This window comes from Strongylocentrotus purpuratus, unplaced genomic scaffold (genome assembly GCF_000002235.5).
Source record: "Strongylocentrotus purpuratus isolate Spur 01 unplaced genomic scaffold, Spur_5.0 spur5_contig_867, whole genome shotgun sequence".
NCBI classification, from domain to species: domain Eukaryota; kingdom Metazoa; phylum Echinodermata; class Echinoidea; order Camarodonta; family Strongylocentrotidae; genus Strongylocentrotus; species Strongylocentrotus purpuratus.
The window spans coordinates 2,847,394-2,864,018 of record NW_022145576.1 but is presented as its reverse complement, the minus strand read 5'-3'; the positions used below and the strand labels follow the sequence as shown (position 1 = coordinate 2,864,018).

The following is a 16,625-nucleotide window of genomic DNA, read 5'->3' as shown; positions in this document are numbered from 1 at the left end:
CACATGTTTGTGTAGTCCCATATACATTTTTCTGTGTACAGTGCTTGTAACTTTACCAAGACTAGGCCACACTTCTTATAATTTTGCTGATTCCAGAACCTTGAATTGCACACCAATACTTATATGCTAGATGATCAACCTTTTCTCATCGATTCCACAATGTTTCTTTCACAATGCAATCGCATGACCAGAACTCAACTTTATTTTTAATTTGTATCATTTTCTGTAAATGCCCTTTTTTCTCTAATCGTATCATCTGCTAAGAGTTAATAGATCACTATCTAATTCCATTTCACCTAAGACAATCTTTAACCCATCACCTGCAGAGAGCCAGAAGGGCCTTAACTCGTATCATTATACTATTTCACATAAAGTTAATACCCTTCTGATACCCGCACGATATCATTTATTAGTTATATCCCAGTTGACACAAGTTCCATGAGACCAAAAGCTGAGGAAACTGAAATACATCCCGGAAACTGAAATCACACATGGAGTGAATTCCTGACGAGGTGTTAGAAAGGCCCTCGAGACTAAATATTTTTAGTCTGTACCTTTTTCATCTGTTCAGAGCCCCAAGGTTTTAACTCTGTTTTTTATGTATCCGAGCCCTTCTGGATCCATACACAAAATACATTTCTAAGAGTTTCAAGAGATTCATGTGATTTATTTATGGCATCAATAGCACAAGAAGGGTTGCGATACAGAATGTTGGTCTCATAACCCTTAGAAAAAAAGGGGAAAAAAGTTCACTGAGTTAACTGGGCTATAGACAAATTTCTTGTTTTTCTTTCAAAATGTGTTTCTTTATAATTTAATAAAAATGGCCCTAGAGCTATAGATGGCTTTAAGAGAGTAACATATTATTCATCAGAACCACAAAAGGTGAAGAAGATGACGGCTGAACGTTGGCAGATCAAATCTCTTGAAAGAAGAGTCTTGAAAACAATGAATCAAAGACGTGTATCATTAATTTGTTGGGAGAACAACTCATCGTAGTCAAGGTTTAGGTATATTTTGCTTTGGGCAGTCCCTTTCTTCTCACAAACACAATGATATTTCCTTACACGAAGAATGGCCTTCTCCAGGGAAAACAGTAACATATCTACTTTTCCCATGGGCTTACAAAATCCTTAGTCTACTTTTGTTCAATAATACTTACATGTAACACATCACTTTATATATCACAAAGTGCCTAGAGATATCATACATGTAATAAAAAATAATTTCAAAAGAAATTCTTAATTGTGTTTTGCTCTCGGCCTTGAAGAATAGGAATGCAAATTCAATTTATCCCTGGAAGCAAGGTGAACTGTACAAGAAGTGGTTCATCTTACCCCAACAAACGATACTTTATATAAAATGTACGAAAGAGAATAGATACCGTCAGCTGCCTGCAAAAAGGAGGTTATCACCATTGACAATAAACAGCTCTTACGGCCTTTTGGGGACAGCCATCATGCGTTGAGAGACAGATGGGCATTACCTTTGGGTTAAGCCCAACGCACACTGTACGACTCTCCTGTGACCTGGTTTTTGAGGAATCATATTTTAAATGTGAATATAAACGCTCATCAACTTCCTGATTTATGTTCTAAATAATGATAAATACTAACAACTGGAAAGTTTGTGCATTCAAACTCTATTAAAAGCCAAATCGGCTTCATATTGTAGACAATCGCACTAGGAGTATGACGTCACTACAATTCTTAGCTAATTTAGCTTTCCCCCAAAAAAAATAAGATTTATGAAATCCCTTGAATATTAGATTAATATTAATCACATGACTATTTGGATCCTCGATCATTAAGGGTTTACATGTTTGAATGTTCATACCAAATGATATTGCAAATTCTTCCCAAGTATAATCGTAGTCAGATCGTATACTGTATGTGGTGAGCTTTAAAGGTTACAAGATACCGCCCTTCTGTTTCTCAACAGATAATATGTGAATTTACATTAGTATCAACCTGAAAAACTAGTTTTGTTCACTGTGGCAAGGAAAACTCAATCTGTTCTACAAATCTTAATCCTCTAAAAGTAGTGTCCATCACTTGCTGTTATCACCAGATCTCCTCAAATGTAAAAGAGCACATCAACTGCTGACAGCTAGACACAGATTAACTTGTATCTCTATTTAGGCTAATACAGCAGTCCGTAAATTGTAAGCTTAGCTCGTGGTTTTAAACAAACCTTTGTGGTTATATTGTGGTATTAAAGTGACGGGATGTACTTGTAGAAACTTGTTTTAACCACAAGCAATTTCATGGTTAAAAACAAAAACTACACGCAGCAGCAATGTTGATACATAACTCTTGGGATCTTCTTGTGGGCAGTCTAGGACTCTGAATATTTCATACGAACTAGGGTCTTTTCGTTAATTCTACATTTTCCTATGCAGAAATACATATAAGTGTAGGATCTTCACATGAAAATGGAACACTTAAAACAAGATCATTGGGTCTAAAATGCGCAGTCATTATTTTCATAACGTTACACAAGGATAACCTTTGTTTCTTGTTTTACAATGTGGTCTAAAGAACTTCTAAAATTCTATTTTCTACCTAGTACCTGATCTATGAAAAAAAAGGAAAGGGCTGGAGTACACATCATCATCCTCTCGATAAGCAAACCATTGGCACTTTCTGTTTTATTCCCAAATATTAAAATATTTTATAAATATATACATCCTACAGCTAATCTACAGGCCCTTTATCATGCGGGTACCGGATATGGGCCTTCTCTTCTTTTATTCCTCCTGTCTCTCGCGTACTGCCTGGGGTCTCTCCTGTCAACAGGGGGCGCCCTAGGAAAATGATCCTGCGCACCCTGATCCCGATGGTCCATCGCTTGCGCTGGTTGACCTTGCCGTGGATCCCGGGGCCCTTCTATTTGTTGATCGATGTCTTTCTCGCGGTAAACTCTCTTGAGGTTTTCGTTGAATCCTGCTGCATTGTCGGCGATCTTTTGCTCGTTGTCCAGGACGAATCGGTCGGGGTCGCCGTACCTGGGCTGGCGGGCGTAGGGGTCGTAGCCGAGCCGGGACAACATCGGGGCAAGGCTGGCCATGTCAGAGATGACATCTCCAGGTATATGTCCGACCCACTTGCTCAATGCTTCAAGGTTGACAGGTTTAATGACTTGGTCTGTAGATTTCTCTTTCCTGCAAAAATGAGGGCAAAGATTACAAAAATGAAATTAATGTTTGGGTAAATATCAAAACTATCTTTTGACAAAGATTTGAATGGTGTAAGAAACAGACTGATTATGCATAGATGGCTTTATACTAGAAAGCAAAAATAAATGTTACTTCTTGTTCTCTAAACGGCAATATTCATCTGCATATACTTCTTACGTGGCAACAATCACAGAAATCACATGTTGAGAATAACAATGCAGAATTTCAATCACCAATGGTAACGGTATACCAATATCAAAATATCAGAAAAAACTAACAGTGAATAACATTTTCATGTACGTCATTTCCTAATTTCCAGAATGGTAGAGGGGTTTTTCTTTTCTCATGTAAGAATCAAACCATGAAAAAGCCCTGTAGTCTAGGCTTTAAGCACATGGTTTCCCACCCAATTCTTGCAATGATTTATCACCAGGGAATTAGTGATGCCTGCATAATATGCACCACCACCTCCAATTTATTGTGAATTAATTGGACAAGTCAGAAAGCTTAAAGGCCCACTGCACTACTTGTAGCTACTTGCGCCCTCTATACAACAAACAATGCCTAATCGGTGACCATTGGTCCCCCATGATCCTCTTTTCCTTATGTTAACTGAGAGCTGAGTTAATGAGATAACCACCTGTCCTGTGACCTTGCAGGGGAGGCTAATCCCTCCTGTAAACTATGGCAGATAAGCTTTAAAGGTATAATGAGTTAAAGTTTGCATGAAATTAACATTGTATGGGAATGTACATAGCCATGGACACTTGGGAGTTGGGAGTTGGGACATGTGGTTAACAGAAGGTACATCAATGTTGTCACAGAGAGCTAAAGATAAAGGTGAGTTCTGGTAATGCGATTGCATTGTGAAAGAAAGGTGTGGAATGAATCAGAAAAGTTGATCACATATAGCATGTAAGTATTGGTGTGTAATGCAAGGTTCTGGAGTCATCAAATCATCATAAATTTGGCCGAGTCTTGGTAAAGTAACAATCACTGTACACAGAAAGATGTATATGGGACAACACAAATGGTGTCGGGGCTAGTACTACCTTGATTTCCTTATCTTTCTATGCTCACTACTCAGCCAGTATACATTTTCTTCCAAAATTGTTTGGCACATGACATTTGTCATCTTGAACATTCAGTGTAAGTTTCGTTAGATTCTGTGAGAATTCATTTTCTTTTTTTTTACCAGAACTCAAGTTTATCTTTTAAGTGATACTAAACTGATTATATTTCTGCCCTAGCATACTGTGTATTGCACAGCGCCATCTCTTGGTCAACTTGCCAACAGTGCATAACCCCAACACCCAATTTCTACTTTGCAGACAGAGGACTCACTGCAAGAACCAACAGCGCAGCGATCTACGGAACTGTACTGCTACAGCTGACCTGAGATGGCGATAGCGGGGATTTTGTGGTAGTGCTTCTAGTACAGTGTGGCTTTAAATGGGAATTAAAATCTGCTGTTACAGGAGATGATAGAAATCTATTAGATATTATTCAACTTTTACTTTTTAATCCAGTCCCTTTCTTTACAATATACTACTACTACTACTACTACTACTACTACTACTACTACTACTACTACTACTATACCACCAGTACTACGACTACCACTACTACTACTTCAACTACTCATTACGAAGGTTTCTGCAACTAAGAGCTGTACAGCCCAAAACACAAATCACGACATAAAATCACTGATGTGACCTTCAACTGAAAATAAAACAGAATCCAATCAGATGACCATCATTACGCGGCACCTTGTTCTGTGACCCTCTCAGGCGAGCGAAAATTGCAATCACTATCATGATGGTTTAACATCATCCGTGACCTTCATTCAACCTTTATAGGACCTGACAAGCATGTATTTGCCTCTTTCCTAGCTGGATACTGCCCCATCTCTTCATCATTGTAATTAAAATGCACATTCTCCGTGCTACATGGATATTTAAAATGAGGGTTCGAGGGAATGAGGGTTCGAGAGAACGAGGGAATGGAGATGATTTGTTCATGACATTCAATCTACCCTCCTCAAACTAATGGTTGTTGATCAACATAGTAAGGGATGCAAATAGAGGGGGATTATTAAGTGAGAGAGAGAGAGAGAGAGAGAGAGAGAGAGAGAGAGAGAGAGAAAAGGAGAGAGGGAGTGTGTGTATGTATGTGAGAGAGAGAGAGAGAGAGAGACAGAGAGACAGAGAGTGTGTGTGTATGTGTGTCTGAGAGAGAGATAGAGAGAAGAGGGTGTGGGACGAGAGTGTAAGAGACAAAGAGAGAGTGGGGGAGCGAGTGAGAGAGTAAGAGACAGAGAGAGGGAGAGAATAGAAGAATATATAAGTAGAGAGAAGAGATGTATATTTTAGACAGAGAGGGATGCAAAGCATGTCTAAGATCGAGAGGAGAGGAGAGAAAGAAAGGAGAGAGAGAGAGAGAGAGAAAAAAAAAATGAGCAAGAGAGAAAGAAAAAATATAAGGACAGGCACATACATTTACCACATATTACCAAATACATGAGCCAAAAACCACAGACAGCACATTAAAAAAACAGCAAGCATACATAACCCCATACTGTTTTTATAATTCCTTTGTCTCTGCTTCTCACATGCTCTCATCCACCCGACCATTCATTCATGTAGTCATGCACATATTTTTTTCTAGTCCATGCTGAGACGACACTCCCTCCGCTCGACATGCACTTATCAACAATCAAAACAACCCATTTCCAAAGCAAATCATCCTCAAATGTTCATATTGTCATGCGCATATTTGTTCTAGTCCATGTTCAGGCGACACTTCTAATATCTAATACTCAAAGACCAAAACAAGCCATTTTATTAGCTGTTGATCCTGAAATGTTCATATTATCATGCGCATATTCTTTCTTGTCAATGTTCAGGCTAAAATATGATACTCAAAGTGAAGTCAAAGACCAAAACAACCCATTTTATTAGCCAATGATCCTGAAATGTTCATATTATCATCGCATATTCTTTCTTGTCAATGTTCAGGCTAAAATATGATACTCAAAGTGAAGTCAAAGACCAAAACAACCCATTTTATTAGCCAATGATCCTGAAATGTTCATATTATCATCGCATATTCTTTCTAGTCCATGTTCAGGTGACACTTTTAATATCTAATACTCAAATACCATAACAACCCATTTAATAGCCAATGATCCCGAAATGTTCATGTTATCATGTGCATATTCTTTCTAGTCAATATACAGGTGACACTTCTAATATATCTAATACTCAAAGATCAAAGATCAAAACAACCCATGTATTTAGCAGATAATCCCGAAATGTTCATATTCTTTCTGGCCCATGTTCAGGCGACAATTCTAATATCTAATCCTCCAATACCATAACAACTCATTTAATTAACAAATGATCCCGAAATGTTTGTATTCTTTCTGGTCAATGTTCAGGCGACAATTCTAATATCTAATACTCTTACACCAAAACAACCCATTTAATTAGCAAATGATCCTGCCCCAAATGTTTATATCGTGTGGCGTGCATACATATTCCTTCCAGTTCATGTTCAGGCGACACTTCTAATATCTAATTCTCAAAGATCAAAACAACCCATTTAATTTATTAGCAAACAATCCTGAACTGCCATGAGCATTTTAACAACTCAACATTCATGTTTCCACAGGGAACATTGTCTAAGACTGCCGACACCAGGCCCAATCTGCAAAATTAGTCAACCTCAATTCTCATCACCCACGAGAACATCGTCAAACATGTCCAAAAATAACCGGGAGAATATACACTCGCAGTGCATGCATGTTTTTTTTTGTCCTGGTAGTATTTAAGTCAGATGTCTGATTATATATTTTACTGAAGGGGCTGACTTCTGCAAAACCGTTCAAATCTGATTCAAATTTGTGTATCTTTTTACATATTCTTTAAAGGGACTGGGTACCTTTGCCTCAGATTCTAAACAAAATCCTGGATTTAGCTCATGCTGCAATCATAATTAGAAACCTTTAGGTCAGACAGGAATCCCATAACTTTTACAAGCCGATCACCTGTCGGATTATCAAGAAATTTATGATTGGAATAAGAAATTTCAAAAACCGTTTATAATGACACTACAGTCTATTGGGGAAAATGAGTATGGTAAAAACCTGTCACTCAAACATTTTTACTTTTTTGAAGCACTTCATGATCATTTTGAAGTGCAATTTTGTTAGGCTCTAGCCGTTAGTAATCGAGATAAACTACTGTAAAGTGTCCAATTAGGGACTTGTGCCTCTAGACTAATTATGTATAAGGGTGATTGATGTACATCAATATTTCTTTGTTGATTTTTGAAAATAATTCTTTCCCTCTTATTTTTATGAGAATTCCCATTATTGACATTGAAGATACCATGCTTTTATAAAGAGGGTAGGCGTGGCATACTTGGGCTCCAATATTGATGACCTGATGAATGAAAAGGATAGTACTTGTTTGTCAGTGGTAACATATCCGGTGTAGGATTCCATCTCTAGCGGTATCATTCAACATCGTTCAAACAATTTAAGCATTTCAATCGTCAGCCCCCGGAAGATATGTTATACCTTACTCTTTCAACTCCTTTCATCTTTTTTTTTCTCTCTCTGTCTCCCTCCATCCCTCTCATTTATTCTCTCTTTTTCATGTGATTTGTTTCCTTTCTTTCTCTATCTATATCAATATCTCTCTTTCCCTTCCAATTTTTTTATCCTGTCTCTCCTTAATTCCATAAATAATTTTTTTCCCAGTCCTAAACATCTATTCATTTTCAATTTTATCTCCCTTTTCTGGCTCTCTCTCTGTCTCCCCCCCCCCAACCCCATATGGATTCCTGTTATTCCAACCTTTTCCTTTCCCTCTCCCCATCCCCAATCCCTTCCCTTGTTTCTTCCGTCTATTCCCTGTATTTCTCTTCATTCTCTGCCTCTCTATGTCTGTCTTTCCATCTCCCTCTCACTCCCCTTTTCTCCTTCCCCCACCCACTCTCTTTCGCTATCCCTCCCCCTCCTTTTCTTCCTCTCGTCCCCTCTCCATCTCTCTTTGTCATCTTCTCTCATCACTCTCCCTAATGGATAGCAAACATTCAGATGAGTGCTGATAAAATACAACATACCCCTCTTTGATGCAAACACGAATACATCACGATATGAGGGGGAAAGATTGCATCGATTCCCCCCCTGATCCGTTTCAGATTTTCACCATGGAAATGAATGCTGTACACACCTAATATTTTCTATGCAATCAATAAAAATGTTGCCTGCATCCACGTTTATGCGGACAGCCTGGACAATGAAATGACATGTTGCAAATGGAAGTCGTAGACAATAATAGTGTTATCTACTTCCATATATCATAATTTGAAGGTGATGTTCGACAATGAAACGACATGAAGCAAAAAATCAGTTCAGAGGCCTATAGAGGCAGCGAAATTTTCAAGAAAAGAAAGTTTTTGCTGCAGATACTACCTGTGCAAGGGTAGATAAAGGTCATTTGAACAAAAACCATAAAATCCATGGGGATGACTGCTGGATAAAAGTTCATGAAATTTATACAATCATTATTCATAAATGCACCAAGGGTACATTCTGTGAAACACGTGTGAAAGTATTATTTTCAAGAGGGTAAAAGGAAATGTGCTCCTGAAGCACTTCCATCACTTTGGCAGCGGATATTCAAGATGCATAATGTGCAACTTCTCCATATTTAAAAGTTCTGTGGATATTTGAGGTCATTAGTATCAACTTCAACCCCTGGAACAAACACTTAACCTAACTGTAATCTTAAACCTCATCTTATTAATCCTTAACCTATACTTAATCAAATTGCAACCAAAGTATTTAAAAAAAAAATTAAATTAATTTTTTTTTTTTTTACTGGTGGTCACTGGTGTAAAATGTCAGACCATCAATTAAAACCGTCTGTTTGGAGCCAGAAGGGCGTTAACTTTTACCCTTTAACACCACAGAGTTAATGCCCTTCTGGCTCTGAACAGAAGGCATGATCAATCTTTGTGTCAAACATGATCTCGGAGAGTGGCACAATGATTGAAAACTTCTTTCATGAAAATTATGTATGTTTGTGAAATCTATAGCACTACATGGATTAAAAACAGAAGAAGGAAAACACCCTTTAAACACGCCAACAGTTTTAAATAAACAGGACATCTTTTCATCTTAATCTCTCCATTTCCCAATCTTTTTCTCTTAATTCAGAATAGATTCTACTCTCCGACAAGATCTCCCAAGTCTTAAATTGTAAGATGCGACTCCCTTTTCCTTTTAAAATAATGCATTTGTAGCATCAAAGTGTCTGCAATCACTCCTTTGGAAAAGCTGTTTGATTGATGTGTTCTAATCCCTTTTATATTTTCCATGAATATAAATGAAGTGCTTGCATATAAGCTTTAGGATTCCTAAACTCTTTTAAGAGTTAGCATATCCATCAGCCTTACAAATATGGCAATCACATTTTTATCACAAAATCCTTTATAAAGTTACGAAGCAAATAAGATTGAGATGATTTTACAAATAGTTTATGTAAATCTTAATATGTATTTTCTTCTACACTAATTTCACAACATCTGTAAAAGCCATAAAGGCTTTATATTTTGCATTAAAAGACAAGAGTTCATGCACTTATGACTCTCAGCATTGCTTTTAAATGTTTTAAAAAAGAATGATATGTGCTCATTTTGTCCTTATATATTCATAGTGATCTGTCAATATCTGTTAATCCTAATCCTGAAAGTTATTTTTCTTTAACTGCAAAGGGGATGATTGAGATGGTGACTTAATATAGTTCACTTTTTTGGATTAATTAAAGGTAATACAAAGTTTTAGTATGGGATCATGAATTTGGTTCAAATGAACATATTGGAAGCATATATGCGATTTTACAATGTTCAATGATCGCTGTTGCGGTTGAAATTGAGTCTAAAGTGATGAAATTGTAAATAATAAACTCTTTATGTTGTATAGCGCCCTCTCAAGACTGATATTACTTTAGACTTAAAACAATGTTTCTTTACTACAATCGGCCGATTTTGCTATTCCCGTTTGGAAATTATATGTCAGAACTGCATATTCTGAGATTTTCATGGTCGCAGCTACCAAGAATGGCCTTAGGAGCTATTTACAATATTTGAAATTTACCAGGAGCACCAGTAAATTTTTGATTATTCAATATCTCAAAAACAGAAGTGTTTTAGAGGCTACATTTTCTAGTGCTTATAATACATACACAGGGGCATCTGAATATATCAACATTTTAAAGAATTACTATCCATCCAATTTTCAAAACTTTGCATTACCTTTAAGTAAGAAGTTGAGAGTTATACTGTAAAAATTTCTATCAAAAAATTTTTCAGCAAGGATAAGTTATGTTGGAAAAATAATTATTCTCTACTTAGGAAATTTCCTATTTTATCATTACTTTACTATTCATCAACATAAATAGAAGCTTTCCTGTAAATTGTAAGTTCCAAAACAATTTCATCCTTGACAAGCCATTGAGCAAAGTTGGCCCAACATGAGAAATGCTGGAGTGATTCGTAACTCCTTTAAAAAACAAGGAAAAAAAAAATCATTTCTTTAAGGGTGATTTCTAAAAGCATTGTCTTTCCTAGGCAAAGCTCATTTTCAGCAGTTTTCTCCCCCCCCCCCACAAGTGGTTCAGAGAACCAGAAAATTAAGAAAACCTTTAAAAAAAAATCTTATTGACTGCTACTAACACTGAACATGATCTTTAAACTCAACACCAATGCTGATCCACGAAATGACAGGTTTAGTGACCCATTCATTTCTACAAGTGCGACTCCAAGTGATTCAATCCTACGCCAAGCACTTCATTTCTCCATCTCATTTCCTCCACATTCTAAGATGATATATCTCTAAGAAAAACTCTCAAACTATTATTTAAGAACATGTAAACTACAGAACACTTTTGCAAAACCTGATATTTTCCTGACCTTTCTTAATTCCCTTGGCAGAGAGAACAAGCATCAATTCAATAATCCTTCTGAGTTTACAAACACGACAGTTAAACCAGGTCCATGGATAAACTAATCATTGATGCATTGCTCTCACAGAACTCTTATACCATGTCATATCTGACGATTGTGCTATCATCGGTGTAATCCGATTGGTATAATTGAATTGCGATATGGGTTCGTCTGCTCAATGTCTTGCGGATCAAACAAGACATACTCGTGAGCTACAAATTGAATTTCTGCTTCAAATGGCATCCACCTTAAACCCCACTTACAACACAATGCCAAGTGATATGTATTATAAGCTGATTTATATCAGTATACTTGAATGGACGATCCCTTCTCCTTATGAACTACACCAGAAATTGAAGTTCTGCTTCAAATGGCATCCACCTAACTCCACTTATGACACAACGCTGAGTGGTATATAAGCTGCTTTATATCAGTACATGTATACTTCAATGGACAACTCCCTTTTTCTTATGAAATACACCAGAAAAAAAGAACATTTAACTAACAAGGGGTTGAACACGAAGTACAAAATACTTATTAAATTCTACCAAGAGCTTTGTATATATATATATTGTGCAAATTTATTAGGCTATATGTCAGACTTTTTAGAAGATATTGTATTTTATAGAATCACTAGAATTTTTTCAGTCCTTTTATAAAATATTTTAACCCTCACCCAAACTATAAACGTCTGCTATAAAAAAATTCAAGAAACATAGAAAATATGTTTGTGGAATTATTAGCAATTTTTTAAAAGTATGTATACTTCAATCACCAGTGGGTTTATCTTTCTGATTTCCTAGTTTGGGGGTGATTAGGACAGAGATAGGAGTATTAAAGGTAAAGACCAGTATTGGTAACGCCCCAATTTAAAAAAATGAAATGGAAGCTCTCATTACCAATCATGTGAAAGAATATGTTTTGACTAATACATGATGATAAAAAATTTGCCGGGAAACCGCCTACTAATTCATATATTTGGTAAATTTGTTTCTCTCATGGTCTGTGAGAGATATAGGGTAGTCCCATATACATATTTCTGTGTATAGTGCTTGTAACTTTACGAAGAATGGGCCAAATTTCTTATCATTTTGATGATTCCAGAACCTTGCAGATGCTAGAGGCTAGATGATCAACCTTTTTTGATCGATTCCACAACGTTTCTTTCACAATGCAATCGCATGACCATAACTGGTCTTTACCTTTAAACAATCATTGGTAAGGCCTGCAATCCTAACTTTAAATTCTGCACATTTAATTCTACCACAGAATATCCTGTATTTAATTGTTTTGAAGCATCCTGTTTCCATGACGACATCAGAGGTGCTATCAGGTTCCTGAATCCATTCCTTGAATCACAGAAATACCAACCAACCCCTTACAATCCACCTCTCTTGGACAATGAGAATAAGCATCCTGTTTAATACCATGATATTAAGTTTCATCATGTCATTAAGTTTTCCAATGCACTCCTTGAATCACCGAACAACAACCCCAACCCTTAAATTTCCCACTTCTTCCCTTTAATAACGGATGAAAGAATTACTTTACCCTAACAAGATGCCATCACATTTTAAAATATGCTTCTTAGAAACACACCACTTAAAGCACTTTCATTTTCCCTCTCTTTCTTCTCTTTCCCTAATCTTAACAAGGAAACCTTAACAAGGAAATGCCATCAGGTGTCCCAGTGTGCTTTAAAAAACACAAACCATCTCATCCCTTCCCGCTCATCCCTTTAATATTGATTGAAAGCATCCTGTGCCGTAACAACAAGAAGCCACTTAGTTTTCCTGATGTGTTCCTCAAAACACAGAAACAACATCCCATCCTCCCCAATTCCTCCCTCTCTACGATTAGAATGATGAGTGACATGATTATGTTATTGTAACAACTACATGCCCACTTAATTTCTAAAATGTGCCCTCTTAAACACAAAAACCCATCCCTACACCTTCTATTCCTTTTTAAATATATGTTACCTTGACAATGAAACGAGTGCTAGATTCCATAATATGCTCCTAAAAACAAACTTACACTGTATATCCCTTCCATCCTCCCTCAATTCTCTTAAAAAGTGAAAGCATCCTGTTACTTTGACAACGTGATACCACCAGATTTCCTAAATGTGCTCTTCAATAAAACACACGGAAGCACCAAGCCCATCCCACCCTTAATGTTACCTTGATAACTACATGCCCACTCAATTTTCAAATGTGCCCCTTGAAACACAAAAACAATTCCCCCTTAATCCTCCCTCCATACACTTGAATGATGAAAATACCATGTTACCTTGACAGTGAGATGCCACCAGGTTAACTACATGCCCAGTCAATTTTCAAATGTGCCCCTTGAAACACAAAAACCACCCACCCCCCTCCCTTCATACCCTTAAATAATGAAAGCATCCTGTTACCTTGACAACGAGATGCCACCTGGTTTTCCTATGTGTTCCTCGTGATGCATGACTGCTTCGTCCCAGGGCAGATCCAGGAATGTGAGGATCTTCTCCATCCATTCCTTAGGGTGGAGGACGAGCTGCTCATAAAAGACTGGCAGACAGTACTGCTTTCCTACTCTCAGGCACTGGTCGTACATACTCTCAACGGCCTGATTCCATTTCTTCAGGCAGTCCCTATAGTTTGTAATGTCGAATCCCGTTATCGTCACTTTCCGCGAGATGATGGAATGCACCGTCGCTCGCCCGTCGCGAATCATGAGAAGATATTTCCCATTTGGAAACACTTTATGAAGGTATAACATAGATTTGAGGACAAAGGGGTCTTTATTGCATAACCGCGGGGCCGGAGCCCCGTGCTTCGCGATGATCTCGAGCATGAACGCCGAGATGGCGTCGTCGACGACATCGTCAGTGAGTCCTGCTTCGAGCAGCCTCGCGTGTTCTTTGGAAGAGCGTATCCACTGAGCTCGCATGCTCAGTATCCGCGGTATAACGCGGGTTTCCTCCCCGCATCGCACGTCGTCGTGGGCGTCCAACATTGCACGCATGAGAGTCGTTCCGCTCCGCGGCATACCGCCTATGAATATGAGAGGCATTTCCCGGTGGTATGTATATTCGTTGTTTGCGTCGTCGTAAAGGATGTGAGGTTCGACGGGCACCATTCGCACATTCTCCGTCGTGTCCCCACAGTTTGAATGCATCAACATGTATGTGATTGTGGCTGTGACAAAGACAGTTACCACTGTGTGTACTTTTGTGGATCGCGCCATTGTGACACGGAGAATCCTTACAAGATGAGGGCTATACATCAAATTGGCAACCTCTCTATTTATCCTTCCACTTTATCTAATTATTTCTCGATAGCAATGAATCAAAATAGAAAGCCATTAATAAACTGCTAATCATCACCCCGCATTTGGATGGTTGCATTGATGACGCGATTGCTGTGCTGACAAACTTGATGAATCCTCTTCAGTAGAGCATGGTAATCCTCTTTGTAATATTCCTCAAAAAGCACATTTCTTTCCCTCGATATCTTCCTAACTGATCCTCTTTTGAATAAAAATTTCCAGGAAAAAAAATATCACAAAATTTTAAATTCTTGCTCCAGGTTGAAGCAATCCTTCATCAAATCAAATCTGCATATCATTTACAGAGCTCCAGGTTAAAAAGAGAAAAACAGGGTAATACAATTTTCCACCATCACAAGGAATTTTCAATAATTTCCCATGCTTCTGCCAATCCAATTCATTAATATCTCTCTTAACGAGATTAGCTGCACGGCCCGTAGCAATGCAGAAGACTTCCTCCGGCGGTTCTGCAGCACATCCACTTCTCGTCGCTGCTGCTGAAGCAATATTCAATCAAACCAGAGCAGTCAACTCACGTTACTCAACCCTCATCATCGATATGAGCAATTTCTTCCGTGCGTAACACTCGTTCCGGATCAAAAACGTGCCGTCCGTCTTATCTCAGCCTCATCTGCGCAGTTGTTGATCGGAGAGCTGTGACCTTTACTAGTTGAATGAAACTTTTCACTGCTTCATGTCATCGTCGGGGGCGACTCATACACCAGCGTGGCAGCCACGCGACATTTGCCAAATCCTTCTCAAGGGTAGGATCGCATTTCAGACTCCTTGCATTGGGGCTAAACGGACAGCTGTACGATTTTCTTTCTTTTCCCCCTAGAAGTGTCAAGCAAGTCTGAGCTGAGAGGCAGATTTGATTGCAGGCAGGGTAGGATTTATTGGCGGAGAGATCGTTGGCTGGCTGTTGCTCTGATATGCATGTGCTCCAGGCTCAGAGTTGTTTTTTGACCAATCAGGAGGCTTGTATGATACTGGCTGTCCAATCAGAACAGAGATGACTTGTGTGTGTGTGTGTTGGTGATAAGGAGGAGAGTTGGAGCACTAAGGATACCTGTGGATGATGAACAAAAGAAAAGATACATGGTGTTATGTGAAATTTCAGGGATACTAGAAAAAGGCTGCACATCACAGCATGTGAGAATAACTTAAAGAAGAAAAAGGGAAAAAGGGAAAGAAAGACACTATGACATTAGAAAAAATGAAACCAAGAACAAAACAGCTAAATCAATAAAACAAATAATGAAATAGAATTTGTGGTTAGAGGCATAAGCTGTAGAGATGTTAGGCATATTCTGTGTGATAAGAAGATTACAAAAAATGAGACAAACGAGGTTCAATTTGATAGAAAAGATAGAAGTCAGAAATTATGGGAGTGTATGCGACAGAAAGGGGGGGGGGGTTAAAAGAATAAAGGGATAGAAAAGATAGATATAGATGAAGAGGAAGAGAGAGAAGAGAAGAGAGAAACAATGGGAAAGAGAGTGGGACAAGAGAGGGAGAGAGAGAGACAGACAGAGATAGGGTAGGGCAGAGACAGAAAACAGAGGAAAGAGAGACAGACAGAGAAAGAAATAGAAATCGAGAAGTTAAACACTGAGACAGATATGACACTGTGCCAGTCAAAAACAGATTTGACGAGGGATTTGAAAGCTTGTTATATTACACAAGTATCAAATACTGAGACACAGTGAGAGCATAGTCATGGATTAGGTGAGGTTTATAAATACACAATCGTAATACCAAGTGGGCTAAGGAGATACAATTGAATATGAGAACAAAAATAAATAGAAAACGGAAGAGCAAGAATTGGACAAAAATAGTCTTCTTGTAAACAAAATCTCAAGAGAGATAAACATTACGCGGGATGAAATTGAGCGCACCAGTATAGGATAACATACAAGGGCTGAAGGAGGGAACAAACACATAGATCATGTTATTATGGTCGAACATTAACGCTTACTATGCCTTAGGTGGGAAATTCCACCCAACATTGTGAATGTTGTGCTTGAATTATGGAGAAAAAATGGTGATCTTTGCCTTCCTGAATTAGAAATAGAGATATTATACGCTGCAAGTTTTGTCTTTTTTAAATATATTGTAA

The 16,625-nt window shown here is 38.0% G+C and overlaps 1 protein-coding gene across 1 annotated transcript in view; it reads right to left on the bottom strand.

The window, feature by feature from the left end:
- Positions 1 to 759: 759 nt before the first annotated feature.
- LOC579762 (protein-tyrosine sulfotransferase 1) overlaps positions 760 to 16,625 on the bottom strand; it is a 38,743-nt gene continuing 22,877 nt past the window's right edge. Inside the window, exons 2-3 of the mRNA XM_011681034.2 lie at positions 13,611 to 15,575; positions 760 to 3,163 (exon numbers count right to left, since the gene is read on the bottom strand). Coding sequence (XP_011679336.1) covers positions 2,716 to 3,163; positions 13,611 to 14,464 — 1,302 coding nt within the window. The 5' untranslated portion in view covers positions 14,465 to 15,575 and the 3' untranslated portion in view covers positions 760 to 2,715. The remainder of the gene's footprint in view (positions 3,164 to 13,610; positions 15,576 to 16,625) is intronic.